This window comes from Doryrhamphus excisus, linkage group LG20, assembly GCF_037039965.1.
Source record: "Doryrhamphus excisus strain RoL-2023G ecotype Guam linkage group LG20, RoL_Dexc_Guam_v1.1, whole genome shotgun sequence".
In the NCBI taxonomy this organism is placed as follows: domain Eukaryota; kingdom Metazoa; phylum Chordata; class Actinopteri; order Syngnathiformes; family Syngnathidae; genus Doryrhamphus; species Doryrhamphus excisus.
This window is the reverse complement of record NC_136376.1, coordinates 9,049,246-9,075,976: the sequence shown is the minus strand read 5'-3', so window position 1 is coordinate 9,075,976 and position 26,731 is coordinate 9,049,246. Positions and strand designations below refer to the sequence as shown.

The window sequence follows — 26,731 nt, the reverse complement described above, 5'->3', positions numbered from 1 at the left end:
AGGGCCCTGAGCTGATTGCATTAATATGGCAACACAGCCATACACTCCCTAATAGCAAAAACACACAACAAAATGTAGATAATAGATTGTTGGGAATAAATTAAAATAATTTCATGGAACAAATACTACAATTTAAGTTGTAAATGTAGCTTCTGGTATTGTGGCTGGCTCTGACCGCACACCTCTGATAAATAAATGCCCCTCACTAGTTAACATGGTACTGCTATTACAGATGATCATTTCCTCATACAGATGAACCATAAACATGCTAAAACAGATCTTTGTGTCTATGTATGGGAAATCAGATATGGATATTTGATAATCTACATGTACACCCCCCCCCCTTTCCTCCAAAGTAGTGGATTTGCTCCCCTGCTGCATTTTATCTCCAGCCTTTCAGAGGCTTTTTCATTCCGAGATCCCAGATGAAATAGCACTTTGATAGATGCAAATGCAGACCCCACAGTCCCTGCTTTGATCCTTTTATGCCCACCTGTAAATTAGGCTTCCAAAATGCAAATCGCTTCCAATGCTACATGCGATGCACACATAATCTACATTTACATTACGGACTCATTGGAACAGACACAGACTTTAGTGGCTTAGAGGCATATTCTATTTCACGCTGGTGAATACTGAGGTTCAATTCAAGCATTTGGCTCAGAATTGCAGCATGTACTTGTTTCTTTATTTTCGTCTTTTTTTGCACCACTACTAAAACTCGAAATTAATGCAAGGGCCTATTTTCAATTTATAATGCCATGGCTCTTGTGATGATTACAATAAATATTTCACAAGACTATTATAATGATGTCAATCCAAGAATTGTAGTAAAAGTAAAGTTCAAAGCTGTTGGCTACGACATAGTGGCTAATAAAATCTCTGAGTCCAAGATAGAGCTGTGTCTCATCTCTATCTGGTATATTTTTGGTTATAGTGCCATCATTGTGCCATTTGTAAATAGGCTGCTCATTCACTGAGGGCCTGTCCACATGGGAACATTTTCAGGTCGAAACGGGAAAGCATTTCATCTTTTCAGCTTTTCATCCACATGGCAACGACATTATGGGTGGCTTGGAACAGTAATTTTTCAAAGCAGCTTCCAGAGGTAAGGTAAGTCCAATGCTGTCTGGCTGTTGCTGTGTGGACAAGCAAACCCACCCCGTCCATTTATGTCATGTGACCAGAAGAGAGCAGTCGTATACCGTTGCCGAAAAGCCAACATAATATCAGAATATTTTGAAATTTCACTTTTTCGTCAATTCAGGGAAGCTGGATAAGTGACAGACAACATACCTACGGACATCTTTTTTTCTTCTTCTATTGTTTTAGCGTGTAGGTGTGCCCACACACGTATGTATGACACAGTTTTTTGGGGCCTTTTGTGACCTCTTAGATGAGTCGATGGTGCACTCTTATAATACTCATTCAGCCAAGAACAGATGGCGGGACATTCTCCCTCAGGATTCATGGTTTTATTTATCACAGCAAGTCCTGAGGCAGCAAAACACCCCCATACCATGACACTACCACCACCATATTTTACTGTAGTTCTTTTTTGCAGTGTTACTTTTACGCCCAATATAATGGGACACAAACCTTCCAAAAAGGTAAACGTTTGTCTCATCAGACCACAGAGTATTTTTCCAAAGGTGTTGGGGATCATCAAGATGCTTTCTGGTAAAATTGAGACAAGCCTTAATGTTCTTTTTGTGCAGCAGTGGTCTCGGAACTCTCGTTGGCTTTTTTTTGCCCAGTGTTTTTCTATTGGTGGAGTCATGAACACTGACCTTAACTGAGACAAGTTAGACCTGCAGTTCTTTGAATGTTGTTTTGGGGCCTTTTGTGACCTCTTAGATGAGTCGGTGGTGCACTCTTATAATACTCATTCAGCCAAGAACAGATGGTCAGACATTCTCCCTCAGGATTCATGGTTTCATTTATCACAGCAAGTCCTGAGGCAACAAAACAACCCCAGACCATCACACTACCTCCACCATATTTTACTGTAGTTCTTTTTTGTAGTGTTACTTTTACGCCCAATATAATGGGACACAAACCTTCCAAAAAGGTAAACGTTTGTCTCATCAGACCACAGAGTATTTTTCCAATACTCAATAAGCATCAAGATGCTTTCTGGCAAAATTGAGACAAGCCTTAATGTCATTTTTGTGCAGCAGTGGTCTCGGAACTCTCTTTTTTTTTTGCACAGTGTCTTTCTATTGGTGGAGTCATGAACACTGACCTTAACTGAGGCCAGTTAGACCTGCAGTTGTTTGAATGTTGTTTTGGGGCCTTTTGTGACCTCTTAGATGAGTCGTTGGTGCATTCTTATAATACTCATTCAGCCAAGTAATATGGAGCATGTTTTTTTTGTGAAATACAATTGTTCAGTGTAAAATATCTTAGCAAAACAGTGTGAGCAGAGTGTGCAGGACATAGCCCATGGTTAACATCAGTTAGCCGTGTCAGCCAAGTGAACAAAAGTCAGACATTAAATCCACATTTCGGCAACACTTGTGGATCTGAAACATGAGAAAACTCTCGCTGCTGTGATTTGTAATCATAGCTTCCATGTGCAAACAGGCTAGAAGGCTCCAAGCTACAGGGGCTGCACCCAGGGTCTAGTTCTATTTGCTCAGCCATCTGAGACGAGGTGTTCCCCCGGCAGGAGTCACTGGGCCCGTGAATGCTTTTTCTCCACTTTACCTCCCTGCTTATGGCTATTTCACAGCTTCACATTCACGATGTGAAGGCAGCAGCTACTGCTCAACTGCTGCTCTGCCTGAGGTTCAGCCATCTTTACTGTGCTATATCCACCCGATAAATAAATGACTGGAACTTGCAGGGTGCTATTGTGATTGTAGTATTACAGTGGCTCTGTTATACTGTTGGCAAACTGGTCACACAGTGAATTTAATAACTCATTGCTTTAATTAGACAAATTGCCTTTGTTAATAAAATCACCCAATAAGTAACACAGTGGAACCTCAGTTAGCATCCGCCCCCTCGTGTTTTTCAGTTAATGTCGAATATTTACACCAAAATGTCAAAATGTACTCGTTTTGCCTCTCCCGGCAGTACGTTGTTCACGCAGCTACTGTATTTGTGAACTTGTTCCTCTAGCTGTGGTAATGTAGCTTTTCGCCCACGGGTTCCTTTGTTTTCTTCATTGTAGTTGGAATTTGCTCCGCTTTTCGCCAGTCCCTCACAAGTTTCTCTTTCACTCCAAACTTTCTTCCTGTTACATTACCATTTTCATTTGCATATTTTACTACTTGCAGCTTGTAATCGGCAGAATTAGATTTTTTTTTGTGGGCAGTCTCTCTCAGTTGTCTTTATAACCACCGTGTGGCACTGTGCACCGAACAACAACACGTCTTCCACTTACTAGAAGTGGAATTACTCCGTTATTATGTATGTATATATTATGTATTATGTATTAGTTATTATGTAGTATAAGAATGAATGAGTGAATGGTTGTTTGTCTATATGTGCCCTGTAATTGGCTGGTCACCAGTCCAGGGTGTACCCTGTGCCTTGCCCAAAGACAGCTGGGATAGGCTCCAGCACCCCCACGAACCTTGTGAGGATAAGTGGTAGAAAATGAATGAATTAATGAATGTTGGCGTGTCTTCAAAGCTCACTATTGGTCACGTAACGACCATGAGGCGGTGGTCGGTCAGTGACATTATCGTTCTTTTATTACCTGTAAACACGCCCACGAAGGATGCCTAATAGCCGCCCGCTCCGGAGTACAAATACAGTATATGCATTTGGAATTATTTACGGCATACAAACTAATTGTAATACTATAAAAATTTGTTTTGTGCTCCCATATTTGGCTTTGTGCAACTGATTAATTGGATTTACATTATTTCTAATGGGAAAAATTATTTCAGTTAGCATCCATTTAACGCTAACCAAGGTTCCACTGTATTACTAAATTACACAAAGATTGACTCTATGGATGTTTTCTGTTGTTAGACACACCAACCCACACTGACTCACTTCAGCCTTAAAAGGTCGGAACGGCAACATTGTGGTGAAGACTCCATTATAAAAGTTAAACTTGTGGCGAGTTAGTCGGTTCTCAGTAATAAGATCCACATTTCTCACTAACACAGTCAGCGGAGGCAGTAGTGGTGAGTAACAATGTCTAATGATGACCACATGTAGTTCACGACTGTATGTAGAGGAAAACTAAATTGGTCATCCCACTCTCGCTTGAGGGCAGACACGTGTTCTGTTTCCATGAAATGAACAGAATTCCATAATCATATTTACAAATTGTACATAAAATCACAATTGGTTTTAATCACCTTTACAATGCATGCTGATATTTCTTGGTTCAGGCTTTGGAACACAATTAGTCATCTAATAATCACAGTAGCTGCCTTTTGTCATCCTTCATGCAGTGTGAGCTAAATAAGTGTGCAGAAATGCTGAGAGGAAAGGTGTTCCACTTTAACGCGATGTGATAGATTAGGGAGGAGCCCCAGCAACAGAATAATTTCCCTGGTGACCAATTTCCGTGCACTCCCTATAAGCAAAGAAAATCATCAACAAGGCAACATGTCAAGCGCAGCCTCATGCCAACACGGGCCGACATGCTGACTCACTTCTAATGAGCAGCCGCAGATAGAAAATAATAACCTAAAGCAGGAATCATAGGTCATGACTGTATGTACACTACTCGCTGTTCTAATTAACTCTGGACCTATATACAGTGTAAGCATATCTACAGGTATGCACGCTAACAACTATCAAAATAGCTTTCACTACACGGTGCATTGTTGATGAAAACAATGAAAAAAGTAGGTTATGCTTTATTATTCTTACTCTATTGAACACTATGACTTGTGCTTGTGTATGCCAATCTTGTTCCAGTGTATTCATGTAGAACATCCTTGGCTCACACCCTTCTTCACAGTACATTTAAGTCAGTGCATTCTCACAACAGGACAGTCATTATCTTTGACTGCAGCAGGGAATCATCACCGTGTTTTATTAAATATGAGTACAGCGAGGAAAATAAGTATTTGATCTCCTGCTCATTTTGTAAGTTTAACCCATTTAATCGCTTTTATGGCAGTTTATTGGAGGAGAGTATAAATATATATTATTTGATCCCCTCGAGTGGTTAGCGCGCAGACCTCACAGCTAGGAGACCAGGGTTCAATCCCACCCTCGGCCATCTCTGTGTGGAGTTTGCATGTTCTCCCAGTGCATGCGTGGGTTTTCTCCGGGTACTCCGGTTTCCTCCCACATTCCAAAAACATGCTAGGTTAATTGGCGACTCCAAATTGTCCATAGGTATGAATGTGAGTGTGAATGGTTGTTTGTCTATATGTGCCCTGTGATTGGCTGGCGACCAGTCGAGGGTGTACCCCGCCTCCCGCCCAAAGACAGCTGGGATAGGCTCCAGCACCCCCCGCGACCCTTGTGAGGAAAAGCGGTAGAAAATGAATGAATGAATGAATGATCCCCGACCAACCAGCAAGCATTCGGACCTCCACAGACTGGTTATGTGTCCATGAGGCACACAAATTTGTCTGATCCCTTAAGAAAAATACTACTAATCTCAAGTCAGTATGTAGATAAAATGAATGTCTCCTCCATTTGTACCTTTCCATCGGAAAGAGCAAATAACTGTCAAAGAACCTCAGGGCCAAGTCGGAGACTGTACAAGACTGGAAGTGTCTACAAACCCAGAAGCTTAGCAAGGAAGAAACCACTATTGGCACAATAATTCAGAAATGGAAGACGTACAAGAGGTTTCATGATGTCAAGGGAGTTGGGTGCTGAGTCACCAAGGAAACCATTAGTAATACACTTTGTTACAATGTATTAAGATCCTTCAGTATCTGCAAGGTCTCCCAGCTCAAGAAGACACATATCTCGACCTGTCTGATGTTTGTTTGAATGAATCAGACAAGGCTTTGGAGAACATGATGTGGTCAAATGAGAACTGCTGAATATGAGCCCGAACACAATCGACATATTGGCCTTCATAGAAGACAGAGCACATCAGCAAGGTTTGCTTGGGCTGCAGGCAAACACAAGAAATATTCCAAATACATTGACTGACTCTGTCTTGCATAGCTGTATTTCTATATGTTTTACTGTCTACAAATTGTGTTTCTTAAAGAAGCAAATTATTTAAATGCTTTAAAACTGCATTCTCACTTGTGGTTCATTACTCTGGTGCGGTCCAAAATGTGATTTTGCGTAGGGTTCATGAAGTAAGCAGTGTTGCCAGCTTAGTAATTTTGTGGCTAGATCTGGCAAAATTCAAACTGCTTTATTTTTCTATTTATATATATATATATATATATATAGATATATTAATTAATTAATAATAATATAAATTAGGATTATGTCTCACAGCTGGCCTGGGAATGCTTTGGTGTCCTCCCGGTGGAGCTGGAGGAGGTGGCCGGGGACCGGGAAGTCTGGGCTTCCCTACTAAGACTGCTGCCCCCGCGACCCGGACAAGCGGAGGAAAATGGATGGATGGATAAATAATATAAAATATCATAATAATTTAATTAATATATATATTTAATGTTTTCTCTTTATTTTTCTCGTGTCGTTGGGGAGTTTTTTGGTGTTTGGGGACTCAAAAGTGAAAGCACGCATTGAGAATTTTGTGTTCTCACTGAGCAACAGCGAGTGCTGTTGATAGGTCTGCCCCGCCCAACGACAGTCACAAGCCGGCAGTATACAGTCTTCTGAGCGGCTTCCAAGCCGCCATTTGGCGAGGGTGGAGCACGCCCGGTTTTGGATCTAAAACGCAAATGTTTCTTAATCTTCAGTCGGCCTGGATAAAAAAGGAGGTGTGTTTGTTTTTTATTTTTCATCCATTGCCATTAATTTACATTTCTCCACGTAGGTGAAAGTAATTGATAAGCCAGTTGCTATTATATATTCTCACCAGATGAGTGTGCTACTGATGAAGCATCGGCCCATTTTCTATGCCGCTTATGATCACTAGGGTGTCGGGGGTATGCTGGAGGTTATCCCTGCTGACTTTTGGCTAGACGCGTTTTCTCTCACGTTTTAGGTTTGCTTCTTTGTTGCATTCCAGGATTCGAATGATTCCTTTCACTGCAAGTCAGTTAGTTTGAACTAAAACAAACATGAGCGCAGTGTAAATGAACACAATTTCAAAACTACTTGTTTTGTGATGTGTGGTATATTTTGAGGGTATATTTGATATATATATATATATATATGCCTCAATTCCAGCAAAAATATGGTCAGAGCTTGGCAGATGACGAAAAAAAAAAAATGTCTATGCTTCTCTGCGCTTCATCATCTGTAGTTTGTTGTCAGAGTCAGACAGCTATCTGGAAAGGTCAAAGCTTCGCTAAAAGATTTAAATCTCCACACAGAAGAGAAAAATCACCTTGACAGGTGCGACCTGTGAACTGTTAAATCAGGATACAAACAGAGGCACATTCCTCCTCCACATGGAAAAAAGACTGGTTGGGTTTAAGAGTGGAAAAGAAAAAGGTATTATTATACTTACAATTATTATTGTTATTTATAGCAATGATAAATAGGGCTGTCAAAAATAGTGTATTAATGGCAGTAGCTAATTTATTCAATTAATTACATGTGTTTGCATAATTAACGCATGCACACCACACCAAGCCACCGGTTGTGACGGCACAATAGTGTCCCCTCAGACTTTAATGCTCTTTTATAACTTTATTCAGACCTGAACACATTAACAGCAGTGGAATTTTAACACCGTATAAGTACTGTATTTTCAACTCACAAACACATCTCTAGTCTTCCTCGGAACGACACTTTCTCAGTGTCACAAGACAATATCGAGGAGCATTCAGGGGCACTCGGAATATCACCACAACGGCTTTTGTTATGTGTGTATGTGGTCTAAATCAATAAAAATACAAAGAAAAAGAGTAAGTGGCTATTCTTATCACTGACTAGAGTAAGTCAGACTGCAGAACTACATTTTCCTGCATTTAAGTATGCTCGTGAAACCCAGAAAATACATCCACACTCAGAAATTCAGTAATGTCTTTGAACATAATCCATCATGGCTCATAATAACACGGCTAAAGGGTGATTCAGTTGTTCTGCTACTATTAAAGAAACGGGTCTTTTAGATTTCCAGGCATGTAGAGTAGTGTCTTTTCGGCGCTTAACATTTTAGATTTGGAGCTGGTAATGGATTAAAATATATTAAATTGTGTCCTGTCATTTATATTTTTCTTCAAAAAACGCAAAACGGTTATTTTACGCATAGTTGTGAATGATTAATTTTTAATCTGTGATTAATTTGATTACATTTTTTGTCAATTAATAAATATATCATTAAATATAATAATTTATTGTGCAAATTTTGTAAACATTGATGTGCATAATAATCAAGAGTGACTTACAGAATATCTGCATTCTCACAAGAATGCAAATACGTAATGGTTCTCAGTGCTTGAGAACCATGAGGAGTCTATATGTGCATGTCTGTTGGGAAGAGGAACTCAACACACACAAATAGCAGCTCGTCAAATGTTATCCGCAGTGGAAAATAAAACATGCTGAAAATGTCCCAACGAGTAGATTTGAGGAGGTGGCAAAGTTCAAACAAGCACCACAAACAATTCTGAATGTTTTGTTACGACTCCTGTGCTAATGAGAGGCTATCCAGGCTGAAGAGTAGCTGTTAAGGGTCATGACAACAGCAGACCATATTTTTTTTTATATCATTTTTATTTTCAAGCCCTGAACTGGATTATGCTTATATGAATCATTTGTTTAGGATATTGGCATACAGAAACAAAAATCTTTTGATGCCGTTCACTGAATTAACAATGCGGGCCTTTCTTTGGCCTCCAAAATCAACCCTCAAATTCTACTATACAAATTACATTATATAAATTAAGTATTACGCAATGTATATTTGGTCCACTTTTTCACAGAGACCGACCCGTGTGCAATGAACCGTGACAACAACTCATCATTATCTTAGCTAACCGAGCACTACACCAACAATGAATTCACAAGGTATAATTACAACCCTCCTAGATTTTTACCTCAAATGTTCTGTTGATCATCACTATACAGTATGTACGTATATATGCCAATATGCCAACAAATATAATTTTGGTGCTTAGTTTATTTGACTGGTTGTCTTCATTTTTAGCATTTTAAAAGTGGTGTATTTTATACTGTATGTTTGTCTGCACACTTTTATTGGTGGACAATACAGCCTCAAGGTGATCTGTGACTCAAAATGTCAGAAAGGCTTTTATATACTTGGGAATCATTTTCAAGAAGCACAAACCATGACATACAAAATTATTTTTATTTTTCCCATTTATGCTGTGTTGAAAAGAGTATGGCCATAATTACTAATATAATGACAAATCATTCAAAATTATCTGGGGTGAAACCATCGTTCTAAATTGTTTGTTTGAAAAAAACAAGCCATAGATGGTTTTGCTGACTATTATAGAGTATATTCAGAGTGCTTGTATACAGTATTAGTGCTTTTAATATTAATCCATTAGTGAGCTGCTCGTGACATTTTATTTATTAATGGTTTGGTCACACCCTTTGATGAATGCAGGAACCAAAGCACCAGTTCAGCTGCTTTTCAGGACAAATGGAACCTTTTGGAGGGGGAAAAAAATCCTTTCTCTTTACTGTTTATTAATATACTTAAAAAGATAAATGTGAAATAGGGACGCTCAGAGCAAGGCCTATGTATCATAATATATTTGCCGACACAAGTAAAGAATAATGGTACTATTTTAAGCTATAAAGCCATGCTTGAATAATATGTCTGCTGCAAAGTGCTCCAAACCAGGAACTATTACAATGTGGTGACTTTATTGGAAGGCAGACACAAATAAGCTTCTCCAGTTTAGCTTATGAGGAAATATTTATATTCAATAAATTTGCCTTCTTTCTATTTCTGCCTTTCTGGATGAGTGTCTGCAAAAGATGTCGAAAATAGATGTTTTCTTTGATTTGGGGATTTATTATTGTTGTTGTTGATGCTTACTGACTGTGAATCTTTTGACCGTCATTTCTTTGTCTTGTCCCCACAGGCCTTCCCATGTATATCCACAGGGATCTACGGTAAGATTACCAATATTTGGCTTTTTTTTTATTCACATTGAATGTAAGTTGCCAGTGGCACATTTTGAAAATATGATTTAACAAAACAACTAAATACAACAACAAAGAAATGAAAAAAATCAGCAGTGATTTTATAGGAAATAAGTCAAAATAGAAAAAGTTTGTAATCTCATGAGAAAAAGTCATCATTTTAGTTTGAAAAACAAACAAAACAACAAATAAAGTTTTAATTTGTCGAAAATTAGGTTGTGGAAAAAAGGTTATATTGCTCTGTTTTTGTAAACAGGGTGTTGCCAGTGCACTTTACAGTTTTTGTGAATGCGGCGCACTGCGTGGCGCACCCACACCCTCGCGCCTCCCACCGGTGCAAGTGGCAAAGTGGGAGGAGTGAAGACATGAGAGGGTTTAACACAACCGAGTGTAATCTTAACCAATCAAATGAACGCCCCTCAATGTCTTTAAATGTGCAGGGTCCTCCAGACTGAGCATGAGAGGCTACAATGTGCCTCACCATGTGGCCCACCTCACGGGACACATGTCACAATTTTGGCACAGCCCAGCCTGTCAAAACAGCAAAAATAAGAAAAAAAGAGCAAAGGCAGCGTAATAATGTGTATAACTTTTTTGTGTATCTCCATGTGTTTGTTGGCTCACAAAATATCAAAGTGGCCCGTGCATCCTTTCATTTTTCAGTATGTGGCCCTCGTTGGAAAATGTTTGGACACCCCTGCCTTAGAGCATGTTACCCATTGACAGTAGCCTTGAATCAGGCTAACAGAATGCCTCATGGGACCAGCTGGCCTCAAATGAACCGTGCAGGCACCGAACCGCTGTGCTCATTAAACAAAGTCACTTTGCAAATATGCCAAACTTGTTGACATAAACAGGCTTTGAAGTTATCATAGAAAAAGGTGCTAGATGCAGGGAAACTCAGCGGATTCACGAAGCAGGGTGACAAGTGAGAAGTAAATCTGGTTTTGTTCATTCTGGTTGAGTTTTTGCACATGCCTATCTTGCAAAAGCAATGCACTTAAGTTGTAATTCACATGTTAATGTCATTTCCTTATAGTGACAATAGTTTCTAAACAAAGTGCTTCCATAACCGAAACCCTTGCATTATATGAATAATTTAAAACTACCAAGATGCCAATTTTCTATTTAAATTTTAAATAAAGTCAGTGTATGCGTGAGGAACTATTAAACAGGATCTGGGACCTGTAATTGCGAGCACAGTTGTCTCACAAGAGTTTCTATGTGATTTGATCACTCTTTATTAGCAGCAGATTATGTACCTAAGGTGCAAACACTGTTCCCTCAAGCTATTCTTCCATACATTAACAGCAGCGGCAACACTCCAGTGAGCAACAGTTTCACAAACACCAAAAACAAAATGAGACTTCCTCGGCCTTGCAAGTCATATAAAAAAAAAAAAACCCTGAAAAGGTTTTACGTCTCCATCAACACCAATAGAAAAAGATGGACTGTCCTTCATAAGGTGATGAGACCATGCTCTGTGTTTTTCAGAGATATTAATCGTGCTGGGGGTACTGTCCCACATACCGCCTCGCTTAGGCATCACTATGGTCATTTTTTTTAGATGGCTTGTCGTATGGTCTTTGGATTTAAGAGAAATTGACCATAACATTTGACAGTCTGCATTTGTACATTTAAACTAATACATTTGTGGTCACAGGTCACAATAAGTAATTTAAAGGGGACCTCCATCCATCAAATCTATTTTCTATGCCACTTATCCTCACTAAGTTTGCAGGTCTTAGGGCAAGAGGAGGGGTACACCCTGGACTGGCCGTTAAAGGAGACCGATTATACTGATTTTCACACCTTTGTGCCTTTGTGGACTCCTACCCATTATGGTAATGGTAATGGTTTTATTTCATTTGAACATGTATCAGATTACAATTGATCAGTTCATAGTTCCAAAAGGAGTAGGAAGAAGCAAAGCTTATTAAATCCTACCCCTCCTTATGGTACTTTTACACTCAGTAACTGTTACATTTGTTCACTTCCTGCTTTCCTAATACACTTTAAGTTTTTTTTTTATAAATTTTTATTTTTTATTATAACCCGAACAGAAAGCTTTCTAGATCTTCCAGACTCTGCACCTCTTCTTGCAGTGTTTCCATGGATTTCCTGCCTACTTACTACCCAAACAGTCTGTGTAATTTACCCCGCTCTCTGCCATTCTCCTTGCATGCCTCCCGCCAAGCCCACTTCGCCGTGACTGGTCACACTCCCAAGCCCTCCCCAGGACTCCCAGACAGCAGCTGAACCCCTTTTGTTCGATTACTTACACAAAATAAGCACAGTTACACACTGTCTGGTGTATAGTTTTAACAACAATTGAGCTGCGCATTGAAGCGTTTAAACCCTACGTTACTCACCTCCGGCGAAGACTGTCTTCTTTCTGTTATAGCAGTGGTGTTGCGAAAGTCATGCTTCAAATACTTTGCCACCAAGGGAAACTTATGCATGACAAGGTTTACGCTCATCTCCAATGTCCTTTTCTGACTCCTACTTTTTGCTAAACACGCTAGCACACACTGTTGTTGTGCTCACGTGGGTTCTGCATGATGAACACAAGTGTTGCTGTGTTGGCTCGGGCAGTAGAATGGACTGCTTGTATCAGAGTGCCAATATCTGAGATTTTAGCAGCCTGATATAATACGATACTGTTTTTGCTGGTATCCGGCCAAGATAATCGGCTAACATCAATTGATGTCAAAGTTGAATCAATTTTGTTCTAATATTACAGCTTGAGGCAATGTAGAATATCCCAACTGTGTCAGATTTAGTGGCATGTATTGAAGTGGCCCAAATAGATCTGTAATTAATTCCATATGTTTTTACAGGTACTGGTAGTGTATTGATTTATGCTACTGCATTTTGTGCAGTCTGTGGCGGTTTGATTTCTGGCCAGTGCCTCAGCATTCCGCACACTGAAGCTCCCAAGTGGCGGATCTAAACCCGGATAAATGGGAGGATTGCATCAGCAACGGTGTAAAAAGTAAGCCAAACAAATCATGCGAGTGACTCGCTATGGCGATCCCTGATGGGAGAAGCCGAATAGACAACCGCCACCATATGTTTTTTTCAGGTTTGCAATCCCAGAAAACAGTCACATGTTGCTCACTTGGCTTTTTAAAGCGGTGTGATTGACTATATTTTGGCCACTGTTGAGGCCAACATGTTTTTGAATCATATGTCTAATTTAGGAAAAAAATTGTCAATTTGCAGGTTGAGATGAGGACTTGATCATTTTAGTTGCTGTACTTCTACCTTCTTCCCCAACATGGATTACTCTCTGGAGGGTTTTACAATCTGATCTGTGATCAGATACTTTCCACAATGCAGTGAGTAGTGTTTCGGATTGCTGAGGAAAACCTGGAGATCTTCCTCCATCTCAAATATTCCAAGTGTTATTGTCATAGTCTTGACTTGAAAGTGCCCAGTCCAGAATTATCATTTCCATATACACACACATATGTGTGTATTTATATATTTTCTGGACTATTAGTCGCTCCGGAGTACACAATATAAATTATTATGCATACCTAATTATGCATAATTAGGTAGAAAAAATATACATAAGTCGCACTGGAGTATGAGTCACATTTTTTGCGGGTAATTTATTTTACAAACTACTTGACCAAAGCAGACATTACGTCCTCTTGGAAGGCAAGTTCTAACAATAAAAGAATAGAGAACAGGCTGAATAGATGTAAGATATGCTAACACAATAGTTATTCAGCTACACAAAAAATAAACATGAAACAAATAAATATATATACATATATATATAATATATATACATATATAATATATATAGGTTGGCTGCTCCTGCAACTTATACTCCAGAGTGATTTATAAATGAAAAAACTGTTTGTTACATAAACACACATATATATATATATAGTATATATACATTGGCCAGCAGTGATACATTACTCCATTAACTTAAATTTCCCATCAAAATATTCTGAACACTGAGCATTCATTCCATCATTCATTCATTCATTTTCTACTGCTTTTTCTCACGAGGTATTAAAAATGTCCTTTTGAATAAGACTGAGTACAAGCAGTTAGTATGCGCAGTACTGGTAAGCTATGCAAATCACAGCTTCTTAAGCAGCTCTCGGTGAATGAGCATCATTTAAAAAAAATCTGTGCGCCTGAGGTAGAACTTTTCAAAAGCGTACAGAAACAAAAAATCACATGTTCACAAGCTCATGTAAATGTATTATGTAGTAAGCAGCTCATCAGACACCATATTCTGTGCAGGCATTTTCTAAATCTTTAAACTAAGACATCTGTTTTCCATCCTACCGGCCTATCCCTAGGGGTATGCTGGAGCCTATCCCAGCTGACTTTGGGTGAGAGGCACGGTACACACTGGACTGATTGCCGGGGTGAGAAAACCCATGCACACACAGGAAGAACATGCAAACTACACCCACCCTCCTATCTCATGACTGTGTGACCAACATACTAACCACATCTGTTTAGCTGTTGGTAACACTAAGCCCTAAACAAATGCAGTAAAACACAGTAGCAGATTAAAACATGCATGCTCTCCCCAGTGCTTGCATGGTTTTTTTCTGGTTACTCTGGTTTCTTCCCACAGTCCAACAACATGGAGGTTAGTTAATTGGAGACTGTAGTTAGCTCATGCGTCTATATATGCACTGTGAGTTACCGGAGGCTACTCCATGTGTAGCCCACGTCTTGTCCAAAGTCAGCTCACCCGTGACCCTGAACAGGATAAACAGTTGAATATTAATACATTTGGTGACGGCTGTTTTGTTCATGTACAGGGTGATATAAAAGAATGGAAGTGATTACATGCAGGCCGATTTTCAAAGTGGCTGTGGCCTTTTGTTGTTAAACAGCTGTGTTGGAGCACAACAGACATTCATATAGGGAGGGGGGGAGTTCATTGTTGTTACTGTATGCGGCTGACGAGGGCACAGCTTATTGCAGTTCACTGTGTTTATTGTGGTGTCGAGTGCTGCACTGCCGGTGGGGGCCCGTCATTGCACCCTGCCAGAAGCCCCTTACTTCAAAGTGTGAGGCTGTGGCGAGCCAAGCCTGCTGCTGAGGGGAGGTATTAAAGCCTCTTCAATAAATAAACAGCTTAGCACTTCCCATAACTGCATCTCCACAGAACAATGCAGCTGATTAAAGCTGAAGATCCGAACACAGCAGAGGGCAAATAGAGGATGGATTTCCAAAAAAGAACAGCATTGTAGCATATTGTATTTCTGTGCTCCTCGCCATGCGTTCTCCCTGTGCTGCCAGGCTCAGGAAAAGGCTCTACTCTTTTTCTGGCATGCTTTTGGCAGTTTTTGTGCACTTTAGATAACCTTTATGGACAATTTTATATTCCAGAATTCTAAACTAAAATGTGAAAGTTACATCATAGCAATGTCTCTTATTACTTGAGTTTAAAGTGCAAGGCTGAAGGTTATGTCTTCAATGGGTTTAGTTATATTTGTGTATGTTACTAGCACAACCCTGTCAAAACTACAGTCATGGCTTAAATTTTGTTCTGCAGTAACTCTGCACCTTCAGTATTTTGTTGTAGGAAATCATTTTATGTTTCTGTAATTTTTATGAGCACTACAATTGAACAACAAAATTTAAGTTAGTTCCAAAACTTTTTTCCATAATAAATCATTGTCCGTGCTGCACAGCGACCGAGTGGTTAGGCGCAGACCTCACAGCGAGGAGACCCGAGTTCAATCCCACCCTCGGCCATCTCTGTGTGGAGTTTGCATGTTCTCCCCGTGCATGCGTGGGTTTTCTCCGGGTACTCCGGTTTCCTCCCACATTCCAAAAACATGCTAGGTTAATTGGTGACTCCAAATTGTCCATAGTTATGAATGTGAGTGTGAATGGTTGTTTGTCTATATGTGCCCTGTGATTGGCTGGTGGCCAGTCCAGGGTGTACCCTGCCTCTTGCCCGAAGACAGCTGGGATAGGCTCCAGCACCCCCGTGACCCTCATGAGGATAAGCAGTAGAAAATGAATGAATGAATGAAATCATTGGTCATTATTGTGGCTAATGGATGTCACTCCAAAATTATTTAATATTTTAATGTTGTCACTATTTTGCATGCATTTTGCAAATAGATTTTATTTCAAATGGGGGCTGAAATAATTTTGAGTCCAACTGTTATACCACCAGGAAGTAGTCAATCTATGTTCTGGTTTGACGTGAGTACTATTTGTTGTTTCTGCTACATTTATTTGCTATTTCATTTCAACCATTTTATTTCAGTATAAATATGAAAAGATAAAAAAAAAAAGTTCATCACTGTGTGGAGTTTGTATGTTATCCCCGTGCTTGTGTGGGTTTTTGCCTGGTACTCCTGGGTCCTCCCACATTCCAGAAATATACATGTCAGGTTAACTGGAGATTTTATATTGTCCATAGGTATGAATGTGAGTGTGAATGGTTGTTTGTCTATATGTGCCCTGTGATTGGCTGGCAACCAGTCCAGGGTGTACCCCGCCTCTGGCTGAAAAAAGTCAGCTGAGATCCCTGCATTCCCCCATGAGCCTAGTGAGGACAAACGGCATAGAAAATGGATGATAATATAGAACAAAATGTATGTATGTACAAAATCGGCGGCTGATGTGTATTTTTGAAGATTGGATAATATCGGCTTCCAGCACGAGATTGGGGCGATCCGGTTGCCGTATCGTGTTCATAGCAAAGGGCTTCACACTAACATGCTGGTGCGTTAATGTGCCTCAAAGCTGGTTGCCACTCGACTCCAGCCACCCGCATGAAGATGAAAATGCAACATTACCATGTAAACGTGTCTTGGGTGTACCGTAGGTGTTGGATATTAGGTTCCGTGGATACAGCAGTCGTCCCCCCTCATTGTGCCTGCACAGCTATGTCATGTTTTGGGGAGCTTGCAAGGGAACTGTGGTACTAAATTACACAGAAGGCTTAGTGCTGTAGACTGGAACCAGAAGGGGATACTGTCTGAGCTATGAGTGAATATAACTATTCAGATACAGTACAGTACACAACAAATAAACATTTACCGTGTTAGCTTCCATTGTCACAATTCAAACACATACAGTATTTGTCAAAAAAAAAACTAATGCTAATTGACACTGTCTCTCGTGCCTCGAGATTCCAGAGGACTCAGTCACCACTGACAGATGATGGCAGAGCAGGAAGGTTGGGTGAAGCAGGGGGGCACAGGGGGTGCCTTCAATGCGTGGGAAGAAAAATGAGGGCTCACACTAGGCTGACAGTCTAATCCCTCAGTCAGGCCCATTAGCCACAACAGAATTTCGGTACGGATAGCGTGTTGGAAGTACCACCCGTAAACAAACTGGTACCCACTGTGGGCTACGGGGTCACCTAGCATGATAGAGGTTATTAAGTGTTACTCCTGTTTGCACATCCATCATAGCCATGTGACCTGTGTATAAATGGATTATTCCTCCAAGGTGGAGGCGCTTCTTAATGTCTCACAAGATTGGTGCCAAAAGTCGACTACCTATACTTAGAGAGGTCATTTTGTCTTTATTCATCCCATTCGCCTGTCTGCTCTCCTATACCATGTTTTTTTTTTTTAATGTTTTTCCTTCCTTCTCCAGTTCTTCTGTCTGCAATACCAGCAAAGTCACATAGAACGTATTTTAAAGACATCCTGTGGATAATTTAGCCTTGCAGAGATCATGGCATTGCTGCCTTGTAATGATTTGTTTAGGATGCATATGCTCAGATCAATATTAGAAGAACAATAAAAAAAAACTGATAGGATGCAAAAGCAAGGACATTGATAATATTCACATGACATATGCAACGGCACACTTGCATGTACTGCATAACCTCGTCAAAGCAGTGACACACCCTCAGTGCAGCAATCCTACTTGCTCCTCCAAGAAGAAATATCTCCCTATTTACTGCTCACTCTCCACCTTCGTGTGTTTCTGTGATAAATCTGGGGACTGTTGACAAAAGAGATACAGCACTGACTGGTTGCCTGTGGGAGATATGCGGGTGTAATCCACCCAAATTCTACTGGATTGTCCATGCTGCCATTCTCCTCTTCTGGTCAGATCAAAGGTGTAAAGCGCGAAAGATTCTTCCCTCCAAGCCAGCTGTCTTCATCCCTTTAGGATTAGGAAGCTTGGAGACATTTATGACACCTTATCTTTCAACTGTGATATCATGCTACTTGTTCGCCAGCGATGGCCAGGCAGGTCCCCTCCCTCTGGCAAAAGCAAGAGTTTAATACAGTGAGTTTAGTCTGGATTGGAAGAGCATTTAAAGCTATTTTTCCAAGTGAAACTGTTCAATTTTCCATGTAGTCAGTACAGAGTGAATTCTAACCAAGTATTTTTCAACTATTTTAAATATGTTTAAAGTACCACAATAATATATTTGAAGCCTGTTGGCCTAAACTTTGCGTTGATGCTGGGATTTAGAAAACATACTATTCGTCAACTTTGTGTACCTGCACCTTTAAAGGAAAACTACACTTTTAGGTAGGTCACCTCTAACCAAGTATTTTTCAACTATTTTAAATATGTCTAAAGTACCACAATAATATATTTGTTGGCCTAAACTTTGCCTTGATGCTGGGATTTAGAAAACATACTATTCGTCAACTTTGTGTACCTGCAGCTTGAAAGGAAAACTACACTTTTAGGTAGGTCACCTCTAACCAAGTATTTTTCAACTATTTTAAATATGTCTAAAGTACCACAATAATATATTTGATGCCTTGATGCTGGGATTTAGAAAACATACTATTCGTCAACTTTGTGTACCTGCACCTTTAAAGGAAAAACTACACTTTTAGGTAGGTCACCTCTAACCAAGTATTTTTCAACTATTTTAAATATGTCTAAAGTACCACAATCATATATTTGAAGCCTGTTGGCCTAAACTTTGCCTTGATGCTGGGATTTAGAAAACATACTATTCGTCAACTTTGTGTTCCTGCAGCTTTAAAGGAAAACTACATTTTTAGGTAGGTCACTTCTAACCAAGTATTTTTCAACTATTTTAAATATGTTTAAAGTACCACAATAATATATTTGTTGGCCTAAACTTGGCCTTGATGCTGGGATTTAGAAAACATACTATTCGTCAACTTTGTGTACCTGCACCTTTAAAGGAAAACTACACTTTTAGGTAGGTCACCTCTAACCAAGTATTTTTCAACTATTTTAAATATGTCTAAAGTACCACAATAATATATTTGATGCCTTGATGCTGGGATTTAGAAAACATACTATTCGTCAACTTTGTGTACCTGCACCTTTAAAGGAAAACTACACTTTTAGGTAGGTCACCTCTAACCAAGTATTTTTCAACTATTTTAAATATGTCTAAAGTACCACAATAATATATTTGTTGGCCTAAACTTTGCCTTGATGCTGGGATTTAGAAAACATACTATTCGTCAACTTTGTGTACCTGCAGCTTGAAAGGAAAACTGCACTTTTAGGTAGGTCACCTCTAACCAAGTATTTTTCAACTATTTTAAATATGTCTAAAGTACCACAATCATATATTTGAAGCCTGTTGGCCTAAACTTAGCCTTGATACTGGGATTTAGAAAACATACTATTCGTCAACTTTGTGTTCCTGCAGCTTTAAAGGAAAACTACATTTTTAGGTAGGTCACCTCTAACCAAGTATTTTTCAACTATTTTAAATATGTTTAAAGTACCACAATAATATATTTGTTGGCCTAAACTTGGCCTTGATGCTGGGATTTAGAAAACATACTATTCATCAACTTTGTGAACCTGCAGCTTTAAGGAAAAGTGCACTTTTAGGTAGGTCACTAATACTCGCAACGGGACTATTGGATGGTTACCAAGTAATTCTTTGTTGACCAGTCAACAAACAGCAAAGTGCCACATACTACACCTGATACACTAATAAAAGTGTGCTGAAATGTGAAGCAATATGTGTTGGATATTTTTGGATGCTTTACAAGGGAAGTGGGTCATTAGTGTGAAAAGTGTGTCCTCAATTAGAAGAAAATGATTATCTCAAAGTTGATTCTTCCCAAAACAACATCCCAAACTCAGATCAAAAGATGTTAGTATTTCAAAACTTTCTCAAGAATGAAGCATTTCTCATTACCATGGTTTTAAAATGAGGTGTTAATTTTAGCATATAGGACAAAGCTGGGCATCACCTCTGTGGAACATTTCCAAGAGGGGTCATCACTTCTGCCATAAAACCTGATCCCTTCCATCCTACACTATTTTGCTCATATAAAATACTTCCAACTCTCCTTGTCTCTTTCTCCTTCTGTGGGATATAAAGTCGGTCATGGTCATAGCCTGGTGTTAGCACAGAATGGTAGCTCGGGGCTGTTTGACCCCCACGCATTGGCATCTGGAGTTCTTGGGGCAACCTCAACTGTCCTGACAGGCTGAGAACCCGTTTATCTTCCTTTTCCAGTTGACATCTTAACTGGCTTCAGGTAGTGCAGCCCTGACCCTTATCTTACAGAATTGTCTCTTCTGACCGATCCAGATTCATTCATTCATTCATTTTCTACCGCTTATCCTCACAAGGGTCGCGGGGGTGCTGGAGCCTATCCCAGCTGTCTTCAGGTGAGAGGCGGGGTACACCCTGGACTGGACGCCAGCCAATCACAGGGCACATACAGACAAACAACCATTCACACTCACATTCAATTTGGAGTCACCAATTAACCTAGCATGTTTTTGGAATGTGGGAGGAAACCGGAGTACCCGGAGAAAACCCACGCATGCACAGGGAGAACATGCAAACTCCACACAGAGATGGCCGAGGGTGGAATTGAACCCTGGTCTCCTAGCTGTGAGGTCTGCACGCTAAACACTCGTCCGCCGTGCAGTCCCCGGTCCAGATTATCTACATGAATTTTAACATGAATTGAGTTGCGCAGCTGGTTTAATATTTATTTTAATTTTAACTTAATCAATCCATTGTGGGCGGCACGGAGGTCGAGTGGTTAGCGCGCAGACCTCACAGCTAGGAGACCAGGGTTCAATTCCACCCTCTGCCATCTCTGTGTGGAGTTTGCATGTTCTCCCAATGCATGCGTGGGTTTTCTCCGGGTACTCCGGTTTCCTCCCACATTCCAAAAACATGCTAGGTTAATTGGCGACTCCAAATTGTCCATAGGTATGAATGTGAGTGTGAATGGTTGTTTGTCTATATGTGCCCTGTGATTGGCTGGCGACCAGTCCAGGGTGTACCCCGAAGACAGCTGGGATAGGCTCCAGCACCCCCCGCGACTTTCGTGAGGAAAAGTGGTAGAAAATGAATGAATGAATGAATCCATTGTGCCTAACCTCAAGTTTCAGTGTAGGATTCAGTGTTTGTGGTCCATTTTCTATGTGTGAGAAAAAATATTGGCAAAAATATATGCCTGTTTTTGCACACATTCTCAGTTATTCTTCAACCAAACAGTGCGCTGAACAGGCTTGTCAATTTTGTTTCAGTTTTTGTCTGACCTTTTACAACAGGTTAATAGCCATAACTCAGGTTCAATTGTGTATTAGAAATATTCTTTTACAGAACTTCCGAGAGTGTTTTCATGGTTTTTGTCTTTTGACAGTTGATTGTTTAGCAGACTCTGCAACCTTTAGCAATGTGTTTCTCTATGGTTGCGACCTTGACCAATGTCAACTTAAGGAACGGTTGAGAGTCTCCATTCTAACAGAGAATGCTCCAAGGGATGAATAAATAAGAAATCATAGAAGAAGAAGGGTAAGCCTTCGGATAGCTATATAAGAGCAAAGAAGGCATGCGGATGTTTCATTGCACATACTGTACATGCATCCTGCTTGATGGCTTACTTCCTTGCACTTTATCAGGTGGTGCAGTAGCACCTTCTCACTTCTTCTCACCAAAGAACACACATGAGCTGTACAAGTTTGTTGTGAAAGTTCACTCAGTAGACGTAGGAAAGAGAGAGAGAGGTGCAACGCTGACAAAAAAAAGTTCTTAAGGCATTTATTTTCTCCCATGCTCTAGTTCGATATAAACATTTGTTACATTTTTGTTGATTCTAGTAAGGATATTCTTCACCGTCGGAAAAAGAACAACATTGAATATGTAAACCGCGAGTGGGATTGCGTCAAATGAATAATCACTTGGACAGTTCAGCTTTAACATCCAGAGCACACACAGTACTCATAAAGGTGTTGTACATCAAACAAAGGCTCGTGTCTGTGGGTTGCATCAGGGATTTGTGTATGGCTGTCTTTTTATGAACACAGATCCCACATGCACAAGGCTGTAAAAATACGAATACATCTATGGATATTTTTTTTAATATTAGACAGAGACATTGGTGTATCTTCACTTAATAGAAAGAAATACACAGACCCCAATAAATTTGATAATTTTTGTCTAGAAATAATAAATGGTGTGAACATGCTGAGGTAAAGGTCAGGTTGTGCTCATATGACACTTTAGTTGTGGTCACTTCCCTCTATTTGACACCACAGGATGTATTATGTAAACATTATGTTAGTAAATGTTGCCTTAGTTTCTCTTTTGTTAACAAAATCCACCTCCTTCATTGCACCCCCAACTCTACTTTGTGATGAAATAGAGGAACCCCTCCAGCGCAAATAATGTTGTACCACCTGAGTCCTCATCAGCGCCACTGCACGGCACATATCCCATCAGTACGCCTCACGAAGACAAATCTCCCCGCGTCGGCCATATTCCCAACCTAGGACAGAGCCGAGCCAAGCAGCACAGAGACCCTGGAGGGCCCACCATCACTGCACCTGACGCCAGCGCTCCACCTCCTGACAGATTGGCTTGCACTGAAACCTTCACACTCCACAGAGAGCCAAAGGAGAGTGAGAGAGGGCTGTGGAGGCGATGTAGGAGTAGAACTTATTCAATTGTTTTTTTTTAACATTGCTGAACACCCTCTGTCCACAACTTTAGGTACATCTCGACAAAATGAGACACAATACTAGAGCAGTGAAAAAAAACTTCCATCAGGAATGTTCATTTATTGAAGTAGAAGTCTCAGATCACCGCAAATGTTATTGTGTTAATAGAATAGATTTTTTCACAAATCATTAGAATGACATAATAATGTCGTTTTGATGTGCTCATTTTGAGGCATACCGTATACTGGAGCCTATCCCAGCTGTCGCTAGTTATAGTTACAGTATTGTAATATAATAATATTTACTAATATGTATGAATATATAATATAAATACTAATATTTATGAATTTTTACGGGTTTTAAAAGAGAAAAAAAATTACATTGAGTTTGCAATTTTGATAAAATGTTTTATGACTTTAGCCCTGTGTTTTAGATATTTTTCATTTATACATTTCATGAAGGAAAGGTGCATTGAGGCAAATCCGGAATAATAATCGTTTCTGAATGTTCCTAAATAGGCTTTTTTACTCACAAACATTTAGAATTTAAAACCAGTATCATAAATAAACAAATCTTATTTTGAGATGAAACTGTAATCAAAAATATATTTTTGTCAGTGAGAGATCTCACTCGCTCACATTTTGTATTTGCTGAACATTTGTGGGTGAGTTTAAGAGCTAATATGCTAATAATAACAATGAAGAAAAATAGTAATACAAAAATATGCTTGCTGACTGTATTGTTTTAAATAATGGCCCAAATTTCAGAAATTAATATCCCTTTACATAAAACTTTATGGAATTATCATTGTAGTTGCACATTGGATCGTTTACCACCAAGACATTTCCCCTAAACTACTAAAAACTTTCTATATGTGATTAATTATGAGTTAATTATGGATTAAAAATGTGATTAATTGTGATCAAATATTTTAATGGATTGACAGCGCTAATATTATTACAATAATTTTCCACACTCAATGTTTACATGGGTATATTGTAAACATTGGCATTCTCCCCAGGTGACCAGATGCTCTACCTTGTATTATGATTGAAATCCATTCAAAATGTCTGTCTTATTCACGTCACATTTTTTTTAAAGAAAGTGCAAATATGGACCTTCCTTTCCTTTCCTTTCTTATTTTTAGACAGCTGGTTGTCTCTCTGTGGGTTATTTTTCTCAGCTTTCTTGTCTTTCTCACATCTGTTCACTCATGTTACATGGAAGCGTGCGTTGAAATGCTGGTCTATAATTGTAAATGTGTGGAAAAATATTATAAAAAAAGGTGATACAGCTGCTAAGGTTTAAGTGCAAAGAAGAGAAGAGGAATCAGGTGACCTGCAAACTGACTTGGCATGCTGGATTAGGTACTTGAAGCAAAATTCTTTTGACCTAATCTTTAAAAGCTGAACGCTCAATGAACTGTCTGCAAACACGCAGACTTCTGGCTCGTATGCAACTCGCATCCTTTCTTGTAGAACAGCAAACATGTTAGCCCTTCTTGGTGTAACTCAACTATCCTGCAAGGCAGAGAGTGGAGAAAAGAAAGGAAAAACCAAACCATAGACACACATCAATAATGTGACTGAAGCCAGATAATGGTGTTTTTGTCTTTCTTTTTTTTTCACTGTCAACACTATAAACTTTCCACAACAGTTATTCATCGACTTTGACCTCTAGCGCTGTCAAGTGTCAGATGACATCATTCAGGCAATGTAAGGACTGATTGTTTTCGCCAAGCCGTTTTTCTTTACATCCACCTTAAATGTCCTTGCAGCACTTGTAAGCCTGTTTCATAGGTCATACTGTGTTATATCCGTGGCCATGACCCAGGAAGAAAAAGAGATCCGAGAAAGTGACCTGTGCAATAACCAACCAGCTACGAATGTGACATGGCCCTTGTACCAGTTGATTTGGGTTGAAATTGAGGTTGAGACCTCTGTCATTACAGCGAGATAGTGCCCTCTGCAATCTCTGGTCCTTTATGCAGGGCTTATTAAATGGAAGAGTGGCCATGTTTGGTTGGGTGGCTTCTTCTTGCGATTCACTTTTAAGTTTACATATCCAGAATGTGTCAGTGTTCTACTGTATCTTTCAATTTTTGCTACTTCATACAACTGCTATTCATATTGTTTAATTTTCCTTCCCCAGGCTTTCCCAACGAGCCTGCAGCTGGCATCGCTCTGAACACAGTAAAGCGATGGATTGAAGAGAATCCTAATACGGTAGGACATGCTTGTGTCTCTGCATTCAAAACAAATGGGCCTCCACCATCTATTTTCTTTGACGCGATGTAAGTGAGGATGATTGGACCACCACAGTGACACAAAACACTAATTTTCATGCATCCCTGAATCAAACCGACATCTCATCCATCTGCTTCACTTGATCAACCATCCAGTTTGTGGGCTGCATGAATATCAAATTAAAAGCCAGTCTGAGACTAACCAGACCTTAAACGGTCTGTTGACTCTTTAATTGGTCTTTGCTGGGGAAGACCGTCATACCCACGGACATAAACACATCAGTTGGAATAATCTATGATGGGTTTTTGTATTAATTTATTATCATTATCCACCCTGTGGACTGATGTCTACAAAGTTTGGAAGTGCTTTTATATTTTATGTTTATTGAGCATTTGTCTAGTGGAATGGATTTTATTTCAATTGAAAAGCATGTGAAATTGAATACATGTATGAATTACAGTACCAAGGTAAATCAGGAATGATTAATCATTTTTGAAATAATGCATATAGTTTATCTTAATAAATGGTTGAACAATAATGTAGCAAAGTCATAGCTACTGCATGTAAAGCCAATGACACAGTCCGCTGAGCAACAAAAACAAGTTATGCAATCACATAAATCTATTACACTGATAAAGTATTCATTGTAAGCCACTGTTGATGTATTGCATTAAGTCAGCTTAGGTTGGTCAATAGCCATGTGTAGTTTGTTTATTATTGCCAGTGAGTGAGTGAGTTGACCCCAAGAGGTCATCTTTGTTTACTGTGACACTGTTTTCTGTCACTGGGGGTTGATTTTTATTTTTATTTTTTTATGTGCTTCAGCATCGCTCAGCTGGTGTTACAGATGTTGCGAACAAGCAGTCAAATAATACATGTTGCTGGATCACTTTGCAACCGATGTGTGACAAAACCTTACCTGATGATTGCTGTAAGGTGCATCTGGGGAATGTGTTGACACTGTGATGTAACACGCTTTCACATAGCATACTGCTGACTGTAAATAGCAAGCTAATGAGCAAAGCTGACTTGTTTGTTGTTTTGTTTTCACATCCATGATGGTGGCTGCACTCTGAGACCTGAAAACAAGAGCATTGTGAGAGGGATGGTTTTTGTCGAACTTGAACATTTGTCATCTATGAGAACAATAACTGAGCACCTGCAATGTAGACCTTAAAAATGAAAGAATGATAAAGTTACACTGACACCCGGAAATGTGTTTAAATTCAAATGAATGAAACAACACCAACAAATCACAACTTTGACATCATTCGGATCAGCTAATGTAATGAGTGACTGGGCTTCAGCAGTCAGGGGCGGGGGCAGAGCGACAAGAGCAGTCTGTGTCACATGTTCATGTTCACAATGGTATTGTAATGGCGGCTGAATAACTACACGTCGGGATTACTGTATTCAGTTGGCCATTTATTTGTAACAGCAGCATACAG

General features: G+C 39.6%; 1 protein-coding gene across 2 annotated transcripts in view; it reads left to right on the top strand.

Annotated features, from left to right (window-relative positions):
• macrod2 (mono-ADP ribosylhydrolase 2) overlaps positions 1 to 26,731 on the top strand; it is a 452,466-nt gene that overhangs the window by 302,568 nt on the left and 123,167 nt on the right. For both annotated transcript variants that reach the window (XM_058058340.2, XM_058058339.2), the window contains exons 7-8: positions 10,089 to 10,119; positions 25,189 to 25,262. In XM_058058340.2, the coding sequence (XP_057914323.2) occupies positions 10,089 to 10,119; positions 25,189 to 25,262 (105 nt within the window). The remainder of the gene's footprint in view (positions 1 to 10,088; positions 10,120 to 25,188; positions 25,263 to 26,731) is intronic.